Source organism: Equus caballus, chromosome 19 (assembly GCF_041296265.1).
Source record: "Equus caballus isolate H_3958 breed thoroughbred chromosome 19, TB-T2T, whole genome shotgun sequence".
Lineage (NCBI taxonomy): Eukaryota > Metazoa > Chordata > Mammalia > Perissodactyla > Equidae > Equus > Equus caballus.
In genome coordinates, this window is record NC_091702.1 from 6,399,225 (window position 1) to 6,422,059 (window position 22,835).

Below are 22,835 nucleotides of genomic sequence, written 5' to 3' on the forward strand. Positions count from 1 at the left end.
TTATCATAGATTTTCTCTTCCCATCATGTATGTCCAAAGTTTTAAAGACCAAGAAGAATACATAGAAACCATAAAGGAAGATCATGAAAAGATGTTATTTTTAAAATATCTAGCAAAATTGAAAAAGAAAAAGTAAAAATTCTATAAATGAAAAATTAAAGGTATTCAAAAATGCAAAGTAAGTCTATACAGAGTTTAAACAGCAATTTAGTCACAGCTCAAGAAAGAACTGTGAAATGGCATTTAGACTTGGACACATCACCTGGAATATAGAGCAACGTGATAAAGAGACAAAGAGACGTTAAAAACAGGATGACTAAATGATAAGGTCCAATTTTGTATAATAAAAGTCCAAAGGAGGCTTAGAGAAAATAAGCACAAGACAGCAATTGAAGAGATAATGGCTAAGAACTTTCCATAATTGGTTGTATTTAAGAAGCCCCACAAAGCCAGATATACATAAATTAAAAATTCATCCACATCAAATAACAATAAAACTACACAACCACAAAAAAACAAAGAACAACCTTAAAAGCAATCAGCGAATAAAGCAGGTTTAGTGTGAAAGAACCATCCTTAAACTAAAGTCTTCTCAGCAGTCACAGCAGAGCCCGGGATCCCGCAGGTCATATCCGCCAAAGGAACATAACCGTCCCCTGGAGTTCTGTATACACCCACGAGAAAGAGCGAACATTCTCCCAGCAGACAAATACACAGAATTTGCTACTCATAGACCTCAATGCAACACTACTTAGGTGAGAGGCAAACTGAATCCAGAAGGCAGAAGAGGTTTCCCAGAAGCCATGGTGGACAAGAGGAGCTTGCTACACGGGATAAATCAAAACAGGCCTGGACCATGAGAAACAAAAACAGAGAGCACCACCAGTCCAGTGTGGTTTTTGATGAGATACGTTTCAAAAATGGTAGAACTAAAATGGTAGCCAACAATAATGATAAATGGCAGGAGCAATAAAGGCACTCCAGCATGCTCAGCCTGTAGAATGGTTTGGGGGGAGGCCAGAATTATTGATTACCTTTAGATCTGTTACCTGAAGTGCAAATGTTAAAACTTTAACAGTGCTACTGAAAATGTGGAGACAGAATAGTTAACCTCTAAGCTAATACAGCCGGAGAGAAGTAGGCATAAATAGTCCTTCAGTAATATAATAGGAGATAGAAAAAAGAAAAGTTATTTAAAAAGAGCAATGGTAAATAGAGAATAAAATGGAAGAAGAATTCAAAAATATTAAAGGTCACAATAAATGTGAATGGATAAAACTAGTTAGTTAAAAGGCAGTAATTATAAAGATTAAAAACTCCAGGCCTATTTTGTTTATAACAGACACATGTGAAATATAACACCATGGAAAATTTGGAAGTAAAGATATAGGAAAAGATATACCAGAGAAGTACTAATCAAATAAAAGCGACACAGCAATATTTGCCTTAGGCAAATCTGAAGCTGTATATAGTTGAATGGAGTCAACAAGCCAGCCTCAAAATGTATAATGAAAAAGCAGACAGATTACAAGGAGAAATGGAAAATCCATGATTACATTAGATTTTTAAAGCCTCTCTTAGAAACAGAAATATTGAATGAAAAATATTCATCATGATAGAAGATTTGACATCAGGTAACAAGCTTAATCTAATTGACATATGTAGAACTCTAGACTCAATACTTAGTGCATATACATTATTTTCAAACACACATGTAATTTCTACAAAAATTAACCATGCATTAGCTCATAAAGAAAACTTCAAACATACAAGAGTCAATAGGACACAGATCACTTTCTTTGACAGCAGTGCACCAAAACCAGAGATCAATAACAAAGATAATTGACCTTATTCCAAGTATTTGGAAAGTGTAACACATACATATACACCAATCAAAACGTGTCTAGGGGCCGGCTCCGTGGCTGAGAGGTTAAGTTCACGCGCTCTGCTGCGGCGGCCCAGGGTTCGGATCCTGGTTGCGGACATGGCACCGCTCGTCAGGCCACGTTGAGGCGGCGTCCCACATCCCACAACTAGAACGACCTGCAACTAAGATCTACAACTGTGTACGGGGGGCGGGGTTGGGGAGATAAAGCAGAAAAAAAAAACAGATTGGCAACAGTTGTTAGCCCAGGTGCCAGTCTGAAAAACAAAACAAAACAAAGCCAAAACGTGTCTAAATAACTTTATATCGTAAAATCATATACAGTTTATAGACTATTTTGGACTGGATAACACAAAACTGAAAACAAAATGTGTGCACCAGTGACAGCAGGAATTGGAGGGAAAATGTCCCCCTGTGTGGATATAACAGAAGAGAAGGATGATTGAAAATGACAGAGATAACCTTTCAAAAGAAGAAAGGAGAACTGGAAACAGAACAATAGTATAAACTCTAGGAAAGCAGAAAAAAGGGACACACTTAATGACATAGAAAACAAAGATAAAAGAGATCTACAAAAGAAAAATGCAACAAAATTCTTTCATAAAGAAAGAGAAAATATGAATAGCACTGTAACCATGGAGGAGAGTAAATCAAGTGTCAGGTTTCTGATGAAAGAGCACCACACTCCAATGATAGTTAGACAAGTTCCAACCACTGTTGGGAAAACAATCACCTCTTATCCATAAGCTGTCCTAGGAACAGACCAAGAAGGAACCTCCCTAACTCACTTTATGAGGCTAACAGTATAGCTTTGAAATGAAAACTAAACAAAGGCAGTTGGAGAACGGAAAATTAGAGACCAACGTTGTTATGAACATTGCCCTATAATTGGGCCAAAATCTGAAACGAAATCTTAGTAAATGGGCTCCAACATTGTATTTTAACAAAGCATCCAAGTCATGAAGGATTTACCTTAACCATTCAGGATGGCTTAACGACATGAAATCCACTAACATAAGTGCATTACACTAGGAACCCGGGCGGGTAGGGAATCAGCACCAAATGAACAAGTGCTCACACCTACAGATGGGGAGGAAAAGTGCGAAAAATTAACCAGCAAACATTTTACCAAACTTGCAGTACAGGGAAATGGTAAAATGATAAAACGCATCAAACAAAATGTTGCAGTAAACATCTTGATCAGTGGTGAAAGCAAAAGTTATTCTCATTAAAGTTAAAAGAAGCCCCAAGGACACTTGGAATCACCACTTTTGCTCATCATTGTAGTGGAGGTGCTAGCCAACAAACGAAGAAAAATAGAAGAAGTAGAACGCATAAGAACTGTAAAGGGAAAAACAAGATTCACTGTCATTTTCAGGTGATTGTTCTCTTAGAAGCTCTATGAAGCCAATCCTCAAACTGTTAGAACTAACAAAAATGGAGCAAGGTTGCTGCAGTCAAAATCAAAATACAGAAATCAATAGCACTCATTTATACTGAAAAGATAACACCAACTAGAACTTTTAAAAAGGATACAATTCCACAGATAAAACAAGAATGGCTGGGAGCTGGAACTTGTAGAAGCTGAGTAATAGACACGCGTGTTCATTATTCCAGTCTGTCTCCCTCCGCATAAACCTAAAAGTTTCTATTTTTAAAAGTTAAAATCTAAAATAGATCGTGACCCACTCAGAATAACAACAAATCTATCAGGTACTTAGGATACCTCGAAATGTATCTTACAAAGATGTGCAAGAATTTTAGAGAGGAAATTATTTAAAAGTCATTGAGTAACATTAAAGGAAACATATAAATAAAGAAATGACCATATTCATGACATGAAGCTTTTTTTAAAAGTTTTTTGGTGAGGAAGATTGGCCCTGAGCTAACATCCGTTGACAATCTTTGCCTTTCTTTTCCTCCCAAAGCCCCAGTACATAGTTGTATATGCTAGTTGTAGGTCATTCTAGTTCTTCTATATGGGATGCTGCCACAGCACGGCCTGATGAGCAGTGTGTAGGTCCACGCCCAGGATCTGAAGTGGCAAACCCTGGGCCGCTGAAGTGCAGCAAGTGAACTTAACCACTCAGCCACGGGGCGAGCCCTGACATGAAGCTTTGATGTTGTGAGGATGTAGTTTTCCCCCAAATTATAAGTTCCCACAGGGTATTATGGAGAACTCAGCAAGAAGATTCTAAAGTTCATACGAAATTCTATCAGTTCAAGAACAGTGAAGACAATTTTAAAGAGGAGGAAGGGAGAGGAGGAAGGGAAATGAACTTTTTTCAGCACTTAGCCCAGGCCAGGTGCTGGTCGCGGCCCTTTCCCTGTATGACCTCACTAATCCTCCCCGCAGCCCTGTGGGGCAGATACCAGTACCATTGCCATTTCCTAGAGGGAGACACTGGGGGAAAGATGACATCATTTGTCTGAGGTTTAGGGGGACTGATCTTTACTGTGTGCCCAGCACTGATGGGGTCCTGGGACATGGGATTCTCAGTGCTCACACCAGGGAAGTCCCCACAACACAGCCTGGTTAATCACCTCCCCAAGGCCCCATGTCAGGAACCAGCTGGCAGAGCTGATATGCAAAGCCTGGCAAGCTGACCTCGGTGCCTGTCCTCGACACAACAACGCATCTAAACCCTTAAGGCTTAGGTTAAATTACAGAACACTGAAACCACTGATACTGGGCAGGGCATAAATCAATAGTCCAACAGAACTAGGAACCCAGAAGCACACCTGTCTATACTTGGTATTATCAGTGGGGGAAGGACTCAACAAATGTCACTAGGATGACTGGTCATCTCACCTATGTGGGGGAAAATAGATACTGACCCCATGCAATAAACAATAAATTCCAGTTATACTAAACGTGAGCAGCGAAAAGTTAAAATTTAGAAGAAATGATAAAAAATCTCTTTTGGAGCTTAGGAAAGAGAGTAGGATTTCTTGAACCAAATTTAAAAAGAAAAATGGGCAAATGATGAGAATAAGTAACTCAAAGAAGAAACACAAAGAACAATATAAACACAGAGTCTGCGAGTCTCCAGTAATAGGAAAATGACAGTGGGGACAATGAAATATTTCAGTTCAGCTTGGCGTCACTTAGGCTGAAAATGTCACGTTAGAAAAAACGTGGGTAACCAGAACCAGCAGGCATCTAAATTGGTACAAGCAACTTAGAAAGCAACAGAGCAAAATACATTAAAGGAGAAAATGGGCTACAACTCAACCACTCATTTACAACAGACTCCCCAGAGCTCACGCCGGTGTGTACACAGAGAGGTGCAAGTATCCTCCACCACAGCAACACCACAAAGTTGGGGAAAACAGATGTTTATCACCAGAGGAGTGCACACTTTATGGCTTAGTCATTCAGTTAAAAGGAATGAAGCGGGGCCGCCCCAGTGGTGCAGCAGTTAAGTTCGCATGTTCCACTTCAGCGGCCTGGGGTTCACTGGTTTGGATCCTGGGGAGAGGACATGACATGGCTTGACAAGCCATGCTGGGGTAGGTGTCCCACATATAAAGTAGAGGAAGATGGACATGGATGTTAGCTCAGGGTCAGTCTTCCTCAGCAAAAAGAGAAGGATTGGCAGCAGATGTTAGTTCAGGGCTAATCTTCCTCAAAAGAAAAAAAAAAGGAATAAGGCAAGTGCATATATCAACATGAATAAGTCTTTAAAAACATATCGATTTAAAAAAAACAAGTGGCAAAGGCTGTTGTATATAGTAGGGTACATTTACATAATATTTAAATACAAGAACAATATCAAGTATTGATTAGGGCTCTGCATATGCACATGAACTCTCCAACTTAACAGCAGTGGTTGCTTCTGCAGGAGGAGGAATCAAATGAGGAGGGAGACAGGGATTCTGATAAATAGATCTTTAACATCTCACGGCTTAAGTTTTAGTACTTCTGAAGCGTATATTTAGTAAAATCTGGTTGGCAAGAACATGTGTATAACAGTTAGTGTCCTTTTTTCAACTTCTAAAATATTTCACATTTTATAAGACAATGGGTGATGGGGACCAAAATTGTTTTTCAATCATCTTTTCCATGATAATATCTCAAATTATACTGAAATTGGCTGGAAAAATGATTTTAGTTCAGAAGTTCCTTGGCATGCCTCACTTCAGGAACGCATCGCGGGCGCAGCTGCACTCTGAGAGTTAACACAGACTCTGATTCCAGTGCAGGCGCCCAAGATCACTGCCAAAACCCAGGATTTAAAAGACAAAAGCAAAAGAGCCAAACCAGGTTCTCAGATGACATTCAGATACATGTGAGCATAGACCTCATGAGAAATGCTTAAATCCTATCCTGGCTTTAATTACCAATACAGCAAAACACAAAACGAGGAATCTTTTGGTCAAGCTGCAGGGCGGCACTCAGCACGGCCCACGGAGGGATGGCGTGGCAGGGTCCCTCAGCAGTCCCCAGAGTGGCCCATCGAGACTGCCCCAGCGGCCCCAGCTCCCAAGAGCAGGTGAACGGCCGGAAGGTCCAGGGTGAGTCCGAGGAGATGGCCTGAATTTTTAAGCAGTTGCCTGGAAGCTGAGCTCATAATGTAGCCTTGGGATGACATGAAAGCTTAAAGGATAAAAAAATATCAATATGATGCTGAATTATTTGGCTTCTCCATCCCATCTAGCAATTGGAGGCAAGGTATTCTGGGCATTAAACAAAGCACAAGGAAGCCGAATGAAGAACGAGCTGGAGGAAGTGTGAGGATGGAAACGGCAGCCTGTCACAAGGCGTGAGATTCAGTGCACACAGTTCAAATGACAAAGTTTATCACAACCACCTTGCCATTCTATTTAAAACCCAATGAAATTACAATCTCATTGCTATAGACATGATAAGTATCCCAAAGATAGAGTACAAGATTACAAAATGTCTACCACGGCCTGTTAAGACCCCGTCTGCGTCATGACACAGGCTGGGGAGCGCCTGCACCTGCCTCTTAGCAGAGGCTCACCCGCCGAAGCCGACGCCCCTCCTTTGCACGGCGAGGGCACTAACAGGACAGGCTGCGGGACTCCTCCGCCAGGACTGTGAGACCGTGCCGCCAAGGTCTGCAGACAGCTCCCGGCAGGGAAGCAATCAGTACACGCCTTTTTAAGTAACAAGTGCTGGGATAAGAACGTTAAGTTTAATAAAATACTAAACACACAGAGAGAAACAGCTACGGAGACTGTTTCCTAAAACATTGTGTCTAGATTATATCTGCTTCACTTTCTCCATGCCAGAGAGCTGATAATTAGAAAACTGAACAGATTACGGAGCTAGTTAGTACAGCTCCGGGGGTCACAGGGCCCCAGGGCCAGGCATTTGGTACAGAAGAAACATCGGAAAATGTTTCTCTCACCGGTCTTGGTAAATCATACTGTAGGAACAATTTAGCTTAAAAGGCCTCTGGAACACATTCTGATACAAAACAAAATTCTTTTGCAACTGTAATGAGTTCATTACAGCATCATGTATGCCAGGAAGAAAAACGCTCAGCTTCTTTATGTGATGTAGTTGCATTCCTTAAAAGAGCCTTTACTTTCCGCAGCTGTAACATCTATCCAGTTAGGTCTATGTTAACTGTGTTTATAGATTTTTAAAAGAAAGCTTTGAAGCATTTAAAAATGGATGTGATGTTTGTTTCCACAGGCAGGAACAGAAAGAGCAGAATGAGAAGTGAGAGAAGGAACCGCGTCTGTCTGGGGAGCACGGTCACAACAGCAGGGCTGATCGCTCATGGACACGGCGGACCCTCAGGGTCGTCTGCACGCCCTCCTGAGACCCTACCGTAAGGAATCCTAATAATCACCGTAAAACACTCCAAGAGTTGGAGAGACGAGAGAGCGACCGAGCTTTGGAAGACGGAAGAGGTTGTCCACTCAGCAGAGGAGAGCAAGCAGGAACCCCGTCTCCCGGTGGGGGGCCATCAGCAGGGTGAGATGGCTGAAGCAGCATCCCAGAAAGGCTTGGGAATGGCAGACTGGGGGCATCTCTGGGGCCAGCACAGGCTGGGCTTAGGGGCCGTGCAAGTAGAAGCAGAGCCCCAGGTCCCTTGCCAAGCCAGCAGAGCTGGCCGACTGACCCCGTGTCCCACAGACTAGGAGATGTACTTTCTGGAGACTCTGAGGCAGGGAAGATCTGTACTCAGGGACCCCAGTCATAGCTCGAGGGAGGGTGGGAGCAAGGTGCCCACCAGGAAACGGAAGGATTAAAGAACAACCACAAAGCACACTCAAGGGTGAGACATCCACCTGAACTCTGATCCCGTCAGCTCACAGGTCCTGCATCCAGCTTAAATCCTCAGCAGGAGGCTTCAGGGTTCTTCTTTGGGGAACCAGACCAGGCTAAGAAAACACAGAAGGTCAGCGATGCATGAAGGTCCCTGTGCCAAATGTGTGCTTCTGAAGCACAGACAACTTTCGATCAGCTCTTCGGTGTCTCCTTAAATATAAACAGAGAGCCGAAATTCAGACGTTTGGAAAAGTCACGGCGGGGGGGGGGGGGGGGGGGGGGGGGAGGAAACCCAGAGCTACTAGTGAGAATGAAGTCAGCAAAAGAATGCCTAAAAAATAAAAATGAACGACTCCAAGAGTTTAGAGAATTCTTGCACCCAGGAAAATGAATAGAACACTAAAAAAAGAAACATTCACAGAACAAGAATATCTCTTGGAAATTAAATATCTGGTAGCAGAAGCAAATAACCTGAACAGCAGGGTTGGGAAAGGAAATTAAACAAACTCTCCCAGAAAGTAGAACAAAAATGCAAAGATGAAAAAGACGTAAAAAATTAGAGGATGCCGTCAGGGATCTGGGACATCCAGCTGATAGCAGTGTCAGAAAAAGCAGGATAAGGACAGTGAGGAAGAAGTAACTGAAGAAATAATACATGGAATTATCCCGGCACCTTACAGCGTGAGCTTTCACAGGAAGGGCCGCAGAGTGCCCAGCACAGCACTGACAAGCACTTAGCTAAAGCACACCATCAGGAAATGTGGAAATACCAGGGATCGAAAGAGGAGAAAAGCTTCCAGAAGAAACAAACAGGCTAATTCCAAGGATTGGCAGAGTGCCACCCGCTTCTCAAGCAGCAATGGGCCTAGAGACCATGAAGAGATGTCATAAAATACTGAGGAAATGCGACTTCCACCTTGGAATTTTATACCTAAACAAACCAGCTGTCAAGGGTGCAACACATAGACATATTTGCATGCAAAGTATAGCAGACACACATCCCAACCTTCTTTCTTACTCGCAGAACCCTGTTTTGTTTGAAACAACAATGTGTACAGCTATTTCCTTTCCTATCTTCCCATGTGGGTAGCAGTGGCCCTGTGCCACAGTAAGGCCAAGAGAAAAATCTGCTACGAAGGTTTCTGGAAATGTTCTTATTCTCCCGATAAAATAGATTTCACTGACTCTGATTTTTGCCTCTTCTGCCCTATTACTGCCTGGAATACAGATATAATGCCAAGGGCCACAGCAGCCATCATGACACCAGGAGTCAGTAAGCATAAAGGCAAAAGTCAACATGTAAGTATGGCAGATGCAAACAAAAGTAAGATCCTGGGTCCCTGCTATTATCAGATCCTGACTCACTACACCAGCTTCCACACTGCTTACTTCACAACTGCTTCTCACGGAAAGGCAAAGAAAAAAAGGAATGAAAATTGCTGTAGTCAGGTTTTCTATTATTTCCATTCGAAGTCATTCCAAACAAGTTATCAAAAAATTTTATCTCCCACACACTTCACACCTCAGGTAGTTACTAGAAGATGTGCTCCACAAAATTAAGGAATAAACTAAGAAAAAGAAAATTATGATGCTCAGAAAACAGGTGATGCAACTCAGAAAGGACACAGAGGCATTCCTAGCACCTCGGAGAGAGGGCAGTCCAGAGAGGGCAGCCGTATGGCGTGCCTGAAAGTCCCCGTTTTATATTGGAGCAGGTGGATAAAGGGCTCCAGGAGAGAGACCACCAAGGAAAACAGATAATGGGTAATTCCCTGTGTGTCTGATCACACTGAAAAGAGTTTAACAATTCTCCCAGAAAGTGCAGAGGTAAAGATTGGGACACAGGAAACAAAGCCAAACAGGAACAAAAACAAAAACAGAAAGCAATTATTAACTGTAGGAAAAACAAGTTGTAAGAGGGATGAAATAGAATTATAGGACACTGCAGCTCAACTGTGAACAGTACGTGCAAAGTGTTCAAGTGCAAACATGGAACTTTGTTTTTTAAATTGTGGCAATATTACTCTGGAAAGTTGGAAAGAAGAGAAGCCAGTGTGGCTGGAGGAGAATGAGCAAGAGGGAGAATGGTCAGAAAGCAGATCATAGAGGAGAACAGAGACTGGGTTATCCAGAGGTTTGGATCGCCCTAAGAACCACAGAAAGCCACCGGGGAGTTTTAAACAAGAAACCGGCAGGAGTCAACTCATGATGGACAATGATGACGCTGGCTGTGGTGCTGGCAAGAATGCGCTGGGCAGGGCAAGAGAGAAAGCCAGCAGACCAGTTAAGAGGATACGACAACAGGGGTAAGAGGCTTCTGCAGAAGAGAGGAAAAGGAAAAAAAACGTGGCCAAGATGGGAGAAATGGGGGCAGGTGGGTAGATAGAACACATTTTGGAGGTTAGTGCCTTACAGAGGGAAAGGGGAGCCTCTCGGGGATGGCTTTCCAGGTGTTATGAGGCATCTTGAGGAGGCAGAGGACGTTGTTACTGAGGTGCGAATTCTGGGGGAGGAACGGGTTCAGGAATGGAGGGTCTGGAATCCAGTGTTCTGTTTTGGACCTGTTAGGACTGAGATGCCACTGAAGGGCACCAGGCAGGCGAATGTTCTGGACTCAGGGTAACACACAGAGAGACAAACCCAGGAATATGCTCTGCCTTCAACAAGTAGCCTCCTCCCTTGTCTCTGGCCAACATGAAGAATCTCTCATGAAATGCTTGGATTCTGAAATAATCTCAGTGATACAATCTGGTGCACTGACTAGGAGCTGATACTGAGAATCCAAGTGAATCCCAGGATGTCACAAACTGTGACCCACTCAAAACGTTTAGGCCTAACTGGTTTTCTATTTCGACTCATATTTATCCTAAGGGAAAGCTCTCTCCACCAAAGCTGCAGTCGTAAAATAATAAAGTCCCCCTCTATGAAATAATTTCCCATTATTAGCTTGATTTAGTAAACATTGGCTCTAACAGATAATACCGTCCAGGGTCAGTGGACTTCTGTTTACACGGAGAGCTTGTGCCCGGTTGGAGATCCCTCAGGCACACTCTGAGATTCAGTTCCAGGTTTTGAAAAGGTCTCTCTGAAAACACTTTCAAAAGGACCAATTTGTAGAAAAGTCTTTCAAAACACTTTGGACTACCACTATTTCCATTTGCAGCTCATCGACTTCTTTGATGGCCAGCGGTATTCTTTCTTGGCCTTCTTACTGCTCCTTCATTACTTTGTGCAAGTCTTACTTAATCATTAATTCCCAAATGAGTCTTCACTGCCCTGTGGATTTTAATGAGAGCTGGGTTTTAGCCACATTACTCTACGTGTGGTGGGGGCGGAGGGCAGCAATGGCAATTGCAAAATAAAATGTACCATAAAGTGGTACAGTTCGCGACTGAGGCCTGTCGTTGAAAAATAAACGCCTGTTACATAGAATCAGAGAAATTGAGAGTTGGAGGCCAAAGCAAGTCATTCGTAGGTAGACCGACAGCGCCTCTAGCGGCAGAAAGGCGATGGCGGCGGTGGCGGAGATCCAGAGAAGCTTCTGAACTTTTAAAAAGGCACCTGCTGGGTCAGTGCTCATTATGCAAAAAGAAAGGATCCACGGGTGCCCAATTTTAAGGAGATACAACTCGGGAAAATTTAGATCTATAAAATAGCTATAATAGCCACACTTTAGTTTAATTTCGAAATGAGCTGTCGCTTTACACAAGGCTGATTTGACTTTATAGGTGAGAAACTGATGGCGTGGAGGGAGGCGTGAAAAATCTGCTAAATTTGGCCGCCACAGACAACTAGGGAGCAATTCGGAATTTAAAAAAGAGAAAGAAAAACTAAAGAAGTCGACCAAAGTGTCTATTTTACAAATAGAGAGCGTGGAACACACCTGGCATACCTGCGGAGAAGGGGACTGCTCACCTGCGTGGCTACTGCGCGTCCCCCAGGTGTATCTCTGGGGGAGACAGGGGTGGAAAGGAAACTTCCAGAGGGCCGACCCAGAGCCTGGGGGGCGGGGCGTTCACTCAGGGACAGGGTCAGTAAGATGACCTGAGGAGCATCAGCCAGGGCAACACTATAACTGTCAAGACATAGACAGACACCCTAGCGAATGACCCCCAGGGGGAGGGTTGGGAGGCGATGGGGCAGCAGCCTCGAGGCTGTGCCATCCGGCTACCCGCAGGCAGCTTCTGGGCCCGACCCAAGCGCTCCTTCTCCCGCCGGGAATTGGCATCTGGTGGGGGGCTGTCCCCTCCGCCAGGAGCCTCAGGACCCCCAGCTGCGCCCCAGTGCGCCCCCTCGCGGGGCAGCCCCGCCACTTGGCGTCGCCCCAGTGCTGCGCGTGGTGCCCCTCGGGGCGAGGTCCCCAGCAGCGGCCGATCCCGGGCGGCGGGCGGGAGAGGAGAGCTGGGCGCCGGCGGGGAGCCGCCTGGGCTCGGCGACTTACCTCGGGCGGCGCGCTCGCTGCCCTCGTCCCTGGCCTTCAGTGCCGCAGCTTGCGGGCGGGGAGCGGGCGTGGGACCGAGGGATTCCCTGCTGCAGGGAGTCAACTCCAACCGCTCCGCAGCCCCGCCGCCGGTGAGCTCGTCTACGCCGTCATTTTTTCAAAGCTTTCCCCCGTGTGCGCGCGCGCTGTGCTGGCAGGAGCCAGCCTGAGCCTTAGGCCGGGAGGAGGAAGATCCCTGGTGAGAGAAGGAGGTCAGTGGTCTGGATCCCCGGCCAACAGTCACCGGCCTCATTACCAGGGGCAAACGATCGTCTCCCCCGCACCCAGCTGCCGGCGACGTCCCGCGGGCTCTAGAGAAGGCACATGGTAGCCCGGGGCGGCTGGGGGCGGGGCTCCCTGGGGCGGCGCGCCCAGCGTCGCAGACGTGGCTTGGTGGCGGCGCGGGCGCCCGGAGCGCTCGCATCCCACCCCGGAGGATGCGGCCGCGGGGGCGGGCGCCGGCTGCCAGCGGCGCGGTCCGCGGCCCGGCCCAGCTTCCCAGTCGGAGGCGGGGAGCGGTGGCTCGCGGATCCCTCCCCCACTCCCGGCGAACCTGCAGGAGGCGGGTGGCGGGTCTGAGAAGCGGTCCACCGCCCACGTCTCAAAACCGACCCGGTCGGCGGCGGCCTGAGGAATCAGCCTGGACTCAGGGGCGGGCGGCTCCGGGCGTTCGGTTCTGACGCAGTGCTTCAGGTTTCCGGGGGCGGGTTGACTCCCGTTTCCTTCCCATGGCCTGGACCCAGGAAAGAGCGCATGGCGATGTTTCCCAAACTTGCCTGATCCAGAGAAGCATCTGGGTTTGTGTGTGAGCAATACAGATTCCCGGGCGCCCTCCCACGCCCTTGGAATGGGACTCTCCAGGCCGGGGACCCAGGGGACCGCTGGGGGTGGGGGTGGGGGTGGGCAGCATGCCGCGCGTGGAGGGCCCTGCCCTCAATCCTGGTTCCTGGCGTCCCCGCCTCCTCCACTGCAGCCTCCCTGAGCTGTGAAGTCAGGACTCCAGTGCCCTCTGGGGACCATCCGGAGCTCAGCGAGGGGGTTACGCAGACTCAAGGGGCTGGCTGGCTGTATCAAGGGGGGCTGCGACCCACCTTGGGGGGCTATGGCGATCCCCAACCTTGGCGACTTATTAGAAGGAAGCGCGTTGAGATAAAACCACCCCACCCAGATTAACTAACTCGGAATCCCTGCAAATGGGCAGAGCCTGAGTCAAAGCCCCAGGTGCTTCCACTGTGCAGGCAGGCCAGAGGACCAAGCGCCCCGCCGCAGCCTGTCCTGTGCCCTCCCACCCAGTCTCAGGGGCCAAGAGCCCGCAGTTGAGGAAACCCCCTCCCTCACCATTCCTTCCTCCTGGAAAGTGGCTGTTGCTCCATCTGCCTCCTGCCCCCACGTGTCTGCAGTGCCCAGGAACCCTCAACCCTCTCAATAAGGCGCAGGCCTTCTTCACAAACCAAAAGCGGGACCCACTGGCCCAGAGGCCCCCGTCAGTGCCAGGGCATCTCAACACTCCTGGAAGCAAGGCTAGGGTCCAGCCCCAGCTTCAGTCCAGCCCTGCCACATACCCGCTCTGCACAGCCTTTCCTTGTTCATTCGTTTGCTCCATCAGCAATTAGCAACGCTGTGTTAGGGGCTTGAGAAACCCGACTAATGAGAACCCCCGCTTGCCTCAGAGACTTTTCTGTCTGGTAGGACAGACTGACAAATCATGACTATCAAACGAACCGTGTGAGCTGGCTACTTAAACTTTTTAATAAGCATTCAATTGTTTGTTAACTGCTACATCATTTATTATGTACTTCAAACAATCGTAGGATTGTGCTAAAGTGCTTCCCATGCATTATTTCATTTTAAAATCCTGACTATCCGAATGAGAACCTGCAGCACAGAGAGGTTAAGTACCTTTCCCATAGTCACACAGCTAGGAGGTACGTCAGAGCCCCCACCAGAGCTGTCTGCAGACACAGCCTGTGTGTTTCTGACTGCCAGACTTCGGGGACACATCTGTTAGGGGAAAGTAAGAGGCAAACCTTCCAGGGGGCTGTGAGCATGGAAGGCTGATGTGACGCCTGAGCTATGGTGAGAATTCCCGCCCTGGCGTTTGCAGTGGCGATTCTCCCTAGGAAGGGTGGCCTGAGAAGGACAGTTTCACTGGGACTGGGGTGGTTCTGATCCCTGTGTTCCAGAGAACTTTCAGAAACGCTGCTCCTGAAACTTAAACACTGTTTCCTTTGAAGTCAAGGGGACGGACCAGCTTGGGGACAGTCCAGCTCCGGCCCCTTGAATCCTCCTGACTGGTCACGTTGTCCGCTCATAATGGACCTGATAGGTGCTGGGCGTTACACACTTTCCCTCCTAAAGACCCACTTCTTTTCCATCTTTAATATCCAGCTGCTAGCCTTGACTGTAGGAGTCCAATTTTCTTTTTTTAAACCTGGAAGTTGCAGAGCTCTTTCCAAGGGGCTAAATGTGCCCCAGCACTGACCTTGGTTTGTTCCTGATGGAATGAAACAGAAGAGCCAGTGCAAGGGGAAGAGGACAGGAAGGGAAATCCACCCGCAAGCCCTGGTTCCTCAGCCTTCTAGTCCCCGTCTCCGTGCAGCAGGGAGCCCGGGCTGGCGCTATGTCCATGAGGACTCCACGCTCCTCAGTAACAGCCAGCGGGGCCGAGAGCAGACCTCCCCTGGGGCAGATGGTGGGCCCCTGCGTGGGAACCACCTCCTCGCTCACAGTAAGTGAGAGCCGGCATGGCATTCGGCCCTGGACTGGTAGGTGACGGTATGGGTCGGAGGCCAGGATCTGCTCCCTGAAATCTCAGATAGGTGGCTCCTTGTCCCTTCCTCTCCAGAACTGCCCTGTGCCTGTGTGCTATTTTGTTCAACAGCCTGGGCATTCACCACGAACAGGGCACTGATCTCTTACCCAAGCTCACATTTGGCTCCATCTGCTCTGAGTACCAGCAGGTGGAAAATGGAGGCCGATTTTCCTAAGCCAGGATTTTACAGGCAGCCCATGCTGATCTCTGTGTAAGTGAAGGGCCGGCCTCCTTGTATCTCCACCTGTTGATGGAGCTTCAGACATGGGCTCCCAGAACAGCTTTGACCTCTCCAAGCACAGCTCCCAAGGCTTGCTGCAAAAGGAAATGGACAACCCCCCATGATTACCATTTTGGAAATCGTGTCAATTCCATCTCTTGGGGAGATTGAAGCTCCTGATCCTCGCACCCGCTTCTTTTCCCAGATCTTCTCCCTTCAAGAATCCATGCCTTCAGCTCCTCAGAAACCTGCTCCTGAGAGCCTCCTCTGGGCCGATTAACCCCTCTTGGCTCTGACACCTCCGTTACCACACAGCACAGACTCGGTACTTATGTGGCCCATCCAGATGCCAAAGTAAGCATGTTCCTGGGGGGATCAGGAACTCATGGATGCTCTCGGTCAGGAGGGACACGGGAGGTCGCTTAGGCTAAATCCTCCCCATCTCTACTTATCTGTGTCACCTGCCGATTGACCATCCCACTTCCCCTTATATACATACCGTGATGGGGAACTCATTACCTCCCAAGAGAGCCCATGTTTGAAGTACCCCAAGTGACTGAAAACCCCAGGGAGGAGCAGAGAGCCAGCGTGGCCAGAACAGCAGCTTCTGAGACAGCCCTCCTGGCTGCACACGCCCGTGCTTTCCCGGGATCCCTGGGGCAGGCTGAATGAAAAGGCAGCGCTCGGAGAAAGGCAGACAGGAACTCACGACAATGGCCAAACACTTGAAGACTGTGTTTCATTCCACAAGGAAAGCTTCACCTCCGTGCCTCTTAGTGTGGGCTGGGCTCAGTGGCTCGTTCTAATGAAGGAAAAGTGGCCACAGTGGCAGTGCATGAGTCTGAGACGAGATCAGGACAGGCCTGAGGGACTCGGGTCACTGTCTCTGGGGACACCAGCAGCCCTGTGGTGAGGACACTCAAGCAGCCCCGTGGGGAAGAACTGAGGGAGAAGCCGAGGTCTCTTGCCAAGGAGCCCCGAGAGTGCGTCAGCTCGGAAGTGGACCTCCCAGCCACAGTCAAGCTTTCAGATGGTGGCAGCCAGGGCAGTGTCTGACGGAGGCCGACGGTCTGGCTAAGCCGCTCCTGCATTCCCCACCCACGGAACCTGCAGGACATCATGAATGTGGCTTTGAGCCACTAATATGGGGAAGTGACTTGTTAAGCAGCAATAGATAACTAATGCACATTTGATAAAACAGATGTTCCTTTTCTGTATTTTCTTCTAGCTTCCAAGGATTCCTGAAGAATTTCAATACCGAGGGCACCTCCCTCTTATCTTTGAGCTTTGAATATGAGTGATAGATTGTGTGGCCATAGGTGGCAGTTTTGTTCTAGCGTGATTATCAACAGCACCCCTCCTTCACTATCACAAGTGTCCTGGTTACTAACAAACTGCACTGTTATCCTGTCTGTGGGTAAATACGTCTCCTACGTGGTGTTTTGGGGGCGGGGGGAGGCAGGCCCTCAGGCTTGGTTCTGTGTCTTGACTCGGTTCCTTCCGTGAGCAATGGGTGGCTGAGGGACTGAACTCCCAGTGGTGGACAGTACACGTGAGCCCGGTACCAGCCATAGCCAGCAGAGCAGAGCTGCCTGGGAGCTGGAGCCTCCCAGGGTTCTCTGAGTATCTTCACTGTGCCGGGAACCACACACACCGATCAGACCAAACTGCCACTTGCGGAAGGTGTAAGACACTTCCTACCAGCTGCCAAAGAACCTGCAGGCACCTGCTGTTGGCTGTATCTCGAACACAGCAAAGAGAAAACGGGATTAAAGTCGGGCTTGTTCTTGGATCGGGAGCCCCACCAGGGGAAGCACAGATGCTCCCATGGTCCAGGCTGGCCACACCCTTGTCAGGTTTCTGCTCTGAAGAGATGCCAGGCTCCAGGCGCCAGGAGAGCTGGGATTGGTGGGTCTCTGGAGACAAGCCAGGGCCTCATATCTAGTCTCCAGCAGGCTGCCCCCAGGGAGAGGGGACGACCGTATTTGACAGCTCCTCCAGGAAAGGCCATTCCAAGAGGTACAGACATTTGGGAAACTCCTTCTTTACCTGATCTCTCTCGTGGCAAGTTAGGCCATTTGCCTGTTATTCTGTGCTCTTGAAATTGGGAAATAACTGGACCCCGGCCCCTCTTCATGAATGTGAACGCCGTTCCCATTTCCTCTTTGCTGTTTTAGGCAAATCAGCCCCGGTTTCGTTAACTTGCCTCGTGGGTCCTCTTCTCACTCCCTGGATCATGTTTTGCTCTCCTTTGGCTCCACTCCAGTCCCTTGATTTCTCTTAGACTGTGGAGGCCCAGTGTGGCCGTGCAGCTCCGAGAAGGGTCTGCAGGAGGCCGTGGGAAGCAGCGGCTGGTTTGTTGCGTCTGTTTGTTGGTGGTGGGTCTCTGTGCGGTGGAGACTTGGAACTCCTCTTCAGAGGCTGGACTGGCTTCCCCTGTGGGGGTAAAGGAGCAGTTCCCAGTGGGTCTGCGGAGGCCGACTCCTCTGATGTGGGTGTGTTGGGCCCCCAAGCCTCGCTACACAGCCTTGCTTGTGGCGTGCTCGGCCTTACTCCTTCACTGGAGTTATTCCAGCCCGCTTCCTGGGTCTCAGTGTTCTGTGCTGCTCTGATGAGCACTTTCACACAGAGCCCCTTTCTCCCGTTAACTCCTCGATGGACTTGGGCAGAAAAGCCAACTCAAGTTCCCAGGGCCTGGGGGTCCTTTGTTCTTCCTCCTGCACTGAGCTCTGGTCTAGGATCTGATGTAGCTTTAAATTTGTAGCAATTACCAAGCATCTGACACTTTTTCTCACCACCGCATCCTGACCAGCAGCATCCCAATGCCATAAGCCTCCAAATTCTGTCAGTGGGAACGTCCCCCACTGCCTCCCTGGCATAGACCCTGCCAGCATTCCTTTCCCTACTCTCAACAGTACTCATCACAGGCCCTCTTCCCATGACCCACCGGTCCTGTGACAGGGCATAGCTTTGAGCCTGCCTACAATAATCCTCACAGACAGCCTCCGTCCTGCCTCGGATCTCTCTGCCCCAGGCCTCCAGGATCTCATCAGCTCCCACCGAATCCTGTTCATTACTCTTCTTTAAGGAACAAATGGATGCTCTGAAAAGTGACCCGCCCATGAATGCAATACTTGATAGCAGGACAGCTGGGGTTGGAAGCTGGGTCTGTCTGGTTCCAAGGATCTCCATTCCATTCCCCCCTGCTGATGCTGGCCCCAGACCCAAGTCACACCTGCCCCTTCCTTTCTCTCTCTCTCAACCAGGCACTTCTGATTGGGTGTCACGTCCTGTCCATTCCACCTCAGAAATCCCTCCTGAGTCTGCACCCCTCAGCCCTGCCCCCTAGTCCCAGGGCTGGGAATCCTGGGGCCTCCTCTTGGTGACAGTCACAGGCTCCTGAAGCTTGTTTTTCTGTCAGTCCAGCTACTGCTACTGCAAGAGCACTTTTAAAATGAAAATCTGACAAAGCCTCACTGAATCCCTGTTGTCTCCACTTACATATTGAATGTCCTTCAGAGACATATGAGGTATGTGGGACCTGACCACAGCCAGCGTTCAAGCTGTGTCTCTCTCCCGCCCCGATACACAGCCCCTCCTTTAGCCATCTGGGACAACTCGACATGCGAAAGTGTTGAACATTCCTGGTTTTCCACAGGCTTCTCCCGATGTCAGAATGCCCTCTACTTCTTTCCACCAGCTGATCCACCCTTCAGGGCCCAGAGTGGGGCCATTTCCTCTGTGTTGTCTTTTCTATGACTCCAGGCAAATTGGAGACTTCCTTCTTTTGCTTGCACACTTCTGTGTATCCACTGCTAGTGTCAGGCTCCCCACTCTGTACTCTAATTATTGTTGTGTGAGCCTGTCTGCCTCACTAGACAGGGAGTTCCTGGTGGCAAGGCCCCTTGACTTGCTCACGGTTATGTCTGCCGACCCATGCCTGGCCCAGAGCCTGGCAAAGAGAAGGGACAGCAATTTCTGGCTGAGCGTGTTCCCACTTGGGTCTCTAAGACTTCTCCTCTCTGTTCAGCTTTCCATTCCAGGCTCAAGAACAGTGATTCCGTGCGTGTGTGTTTGTGCTGAGGTGGAAGAGGATACGTAGACAATACTTCATTCCTCTCCCTGACCATTCTCCCAATAACCTCCATAATCGTTCCAACTAAGGCCTATCACCATTGCAAATGAAGTTAGAACTGGTTTCCACAGAGCTAGCAATCTGTACTAGGACATGTTTTATTTTCAATCTTTGACTTTTAACTAAGTCTGTTACATCTGGTACTATTTTTAACTTTAATGGAATAAAATAAAACTCTTTTAAAACTCTGAACAATCTCTAACTGTGTTTTGTTCTGGGAATCAGACAATGGATGAGCATTGTGGTGACTGGGAGATATTACCAACAATGGGAAAAATAAGTAAGCATGAGTGAGAATCGTCTGAAACCAGAAGTGTGGGCTGGTACTTACTCAGAAAGTCACATGGAAGGGGCTGGGTCACAAAATCAAATTTGAAGGTTTTTTAAAAATTATCATCTCATGTACTAGAGAACCCCTTGCACCTGGTAGAGTGCCAAGTAATGTGACAAAATCTAATCATGGGAAATCAAAACCCTGTCCCCTCAGGAAAATGCTGTCTCTCTTGGGGGCAGGATGCAGACAGTCTTCTGTGCCGTGTGGACAAATGACCCACTGTGGTGAGCAAGCAATGAGGCAGCAAAGAGGAGACTGTTGAAGTCGGGTGGAAGCTGTGCCTGCAGCCCGAGCCGCTAAGGCACACTTCCAGCAGCCCAGGGAGCTGCAGCCTCGCTCTGGCTGGGCTGACGTGGCATTGGATTCACTGCGTTGGAACACCAGCAGCAGTACCCAAAAGTGTGGTTTTGCTGTTCAAAACCAGCCACTGCTTCACCTGCCCGTGGAAGGAAGAACGTGCCCTGCGTCTTCATCCCTGAGCAGCATGTTGTCCCCAACCCCATGTTGAGCTTCCTAATGACCATCAGGCTTACATCTGCCAGTGTGGGCCCAATGGTGACCAGCAACACGATCTCCATCCTAGAGGTGACCATCCTGGGGAGAGAAGATGCATGCAGTCAGTGCTGAGACAATAGAGCATCTGTGTCACCCCCCAAATTGGTCCCTTAGTCCTTAACAGAACAGACGCCAGCAGTCTCAGCACAAATTCTTTTACAGCTGAACCCCGCTTCCTTCTGGTGCTTATACTTATGGCAATTCACCTATTTCACGCTTCTTTCACCAACTTACGTTTGAGTTCCATTTTGGGAAGTGACACAAAAATCTCTTGTATCTTTGCAAAAGAGGAAGAGGAAGAAACACACACACAGGCACACACGTACACGCTCCCCAGAATTCTAGGCTGTAGTAATAGTCTACAAAGGAGCATTTGTTTTCTGTCACCAAAAAACCTTGTCAGAAAGCATTTAAAAAGTGTCAACAGTCCTTTCAGAAATAAAACATATATATGTTAACTTATTAGATGCTTATCTGGTAAGATGTCTGTGGAGTAATGTCAATACCTGTTGGTGGAAAGTCCCATCTCAGAAACAGGGCCAGACAGTGATGGATGAGTCCCTGCAGGTTCAGATGCCAAGGGCCCTCAGAAAGCCCCCCACTGTGGTGGTGTTGGTGCCCTCCACGGATGCCCACTCCCAGGGCACCCTGTGCACAGCAGAGGGGAGCCCTGCCTGGGGCCGTTGTGCTACCCTCTCACCTTCTGGCACTGTGTCAGACCATGCTTCATGGCTAGCCACAGGGTTTCCCCTACGTAGTGTCACTTTACTCAGAGGTTGGATATCAGAGTACTGACCTCACAATGAGCCACTGGAATAAAAACTACATACCTGAGTATACAAGACAATTACATTCCGGGTGGCAGATGACCAGACACCCAGTTCCCAAGTGCTATCTTAGGCCTGACAGCACTGACACTATGACAATGGCAGTGCCCATTTGTTGAGTATATATTACAGTCTAAACACCTCACATATATTGTTTATAAACTTCCCTATTCCCTGTGAGGGATATTTTAGCTTACCATTTTAAAAATGAAAAACTATGCCTCAGTGATATTAAATAAATTACTCAAGACACCCCAACTACTAAGTAGCAAACCCAAACTAGGACCCGCACCCAGGTCTGCCTAATTCCAGAGACTGCATTTTCTTCCCCTAAACCAAATTGCCTCTTATAAAAGCAGATTCCACCCAGATTTGGACTTAAATCCTGTGATCATCCCACTGCCAGTAAAGCATTTGGTTTCTTGCCCTTATCGCCTATAAGATGGGAGCACTCTTTAACCTTGGTAGATTTTTAAGGCAATTAAAAATGGAAAGACATTAAAAATGATATGGCATCCTGGATCAGATCCTGGAAACAGGGCACTAGTGGAAAAACTAGTGAACTCCGAATGGAGTCTGGCATTTAGTTAATAGTAATTTACCGATGTTAGTGTCCTGGCTTGGACACATGGACCGTGTGATTTTAGACGTTGACAATAGGGGAAACTGGACGAAGGGTATGCGAGAACTCTCTGTGCTATCTCTGTCACTTTTCTGTAAATCTGAAGTGATTCCAAAATTTGAAAGTTTACTTTTTTAAAAAGGGACACCTCAATAAATAAAAGGAAAAAAATGGAAATGTGGTAATCCTCCTGTGGTTCCTGAGTCTCAAGATTTGCACAAGTAGATTTATCATAAGCTGAAGAGACAGGAGGACTAACAATTTCTAGTTGTACATCAATGCATTGGGATTAATATACTTATTTAACAAATTTACTTAGAAACACTACCAAATGCATTGTTGTTTTTTGTCCTTGTTTATTTTATTAATCGACGAATGCTGAGTGGAACTACTATCCAATGTAAACATTTTTGACATTAGAAAGTGGTCCTAAAACCACGCAAAGAAATGTGTGCATGGTATGCTACCATTTATCCAAGAAGATGTGCTGTAAATATATGTGCCTGTGTACATCATTACATTATTATACCATATTGTTTTCTAAATGAAAAGATAAGCCATAAATATTTTTAAATGATTCCATATAAGGGGAAGAAGGGATCGTGACAAGGAGGAAGGAAGAGGCTAGACTCCACTGAATATACTTTGTAGGTGTGATTTTGAAACCATGAATGTAGTCTTATACAAGTATAAAATGAAGTGAAATATTCAGAAA

General features: G+C 47.7%; 1 protein-coding gene across 1 annotated transcript in view; it reads right to left on the reverse strand.

Annotated features, from left to right (window-relative positions):
• Positions 1-412: 412 nt before the first annotated feature.
• LOC138919054 (ral-GDS-related protein-like) overlaps positions 413-22,835 on the reverse strand; it is a 52,685-nt gene continuing 30,262 nt past the window's right edge. The window contains exons 15-20 of the mRNA XM_070243048.1: positions 20,650-20,710; positions 15,535-18,083; positions 13,169-13,348; positions 12,577-12,811; positions 2,858-5,509; positions 413-2,062 (exon numbers count right to left, since the gene is read on the reverse strand). Of these exons, the coding sequence (XP_070099149.1) occupies positions 17,928-18,083; positions 20,650-20,710 (217 nt within the window). The 3' untranslated portion in view covers positions 413-2,062; positions 2,858-5,509; positions 12,577-12,811; positions 13,169-13,348; positions 15,535-17,927. The remainder of the gene's footprint in view (positions 2,063-2,857; positions 5,510-12,576; positions 12,812-13,168; positions 13,349-15,534; positions 18,084-20,649; positions 20,711-22,835) is intronic.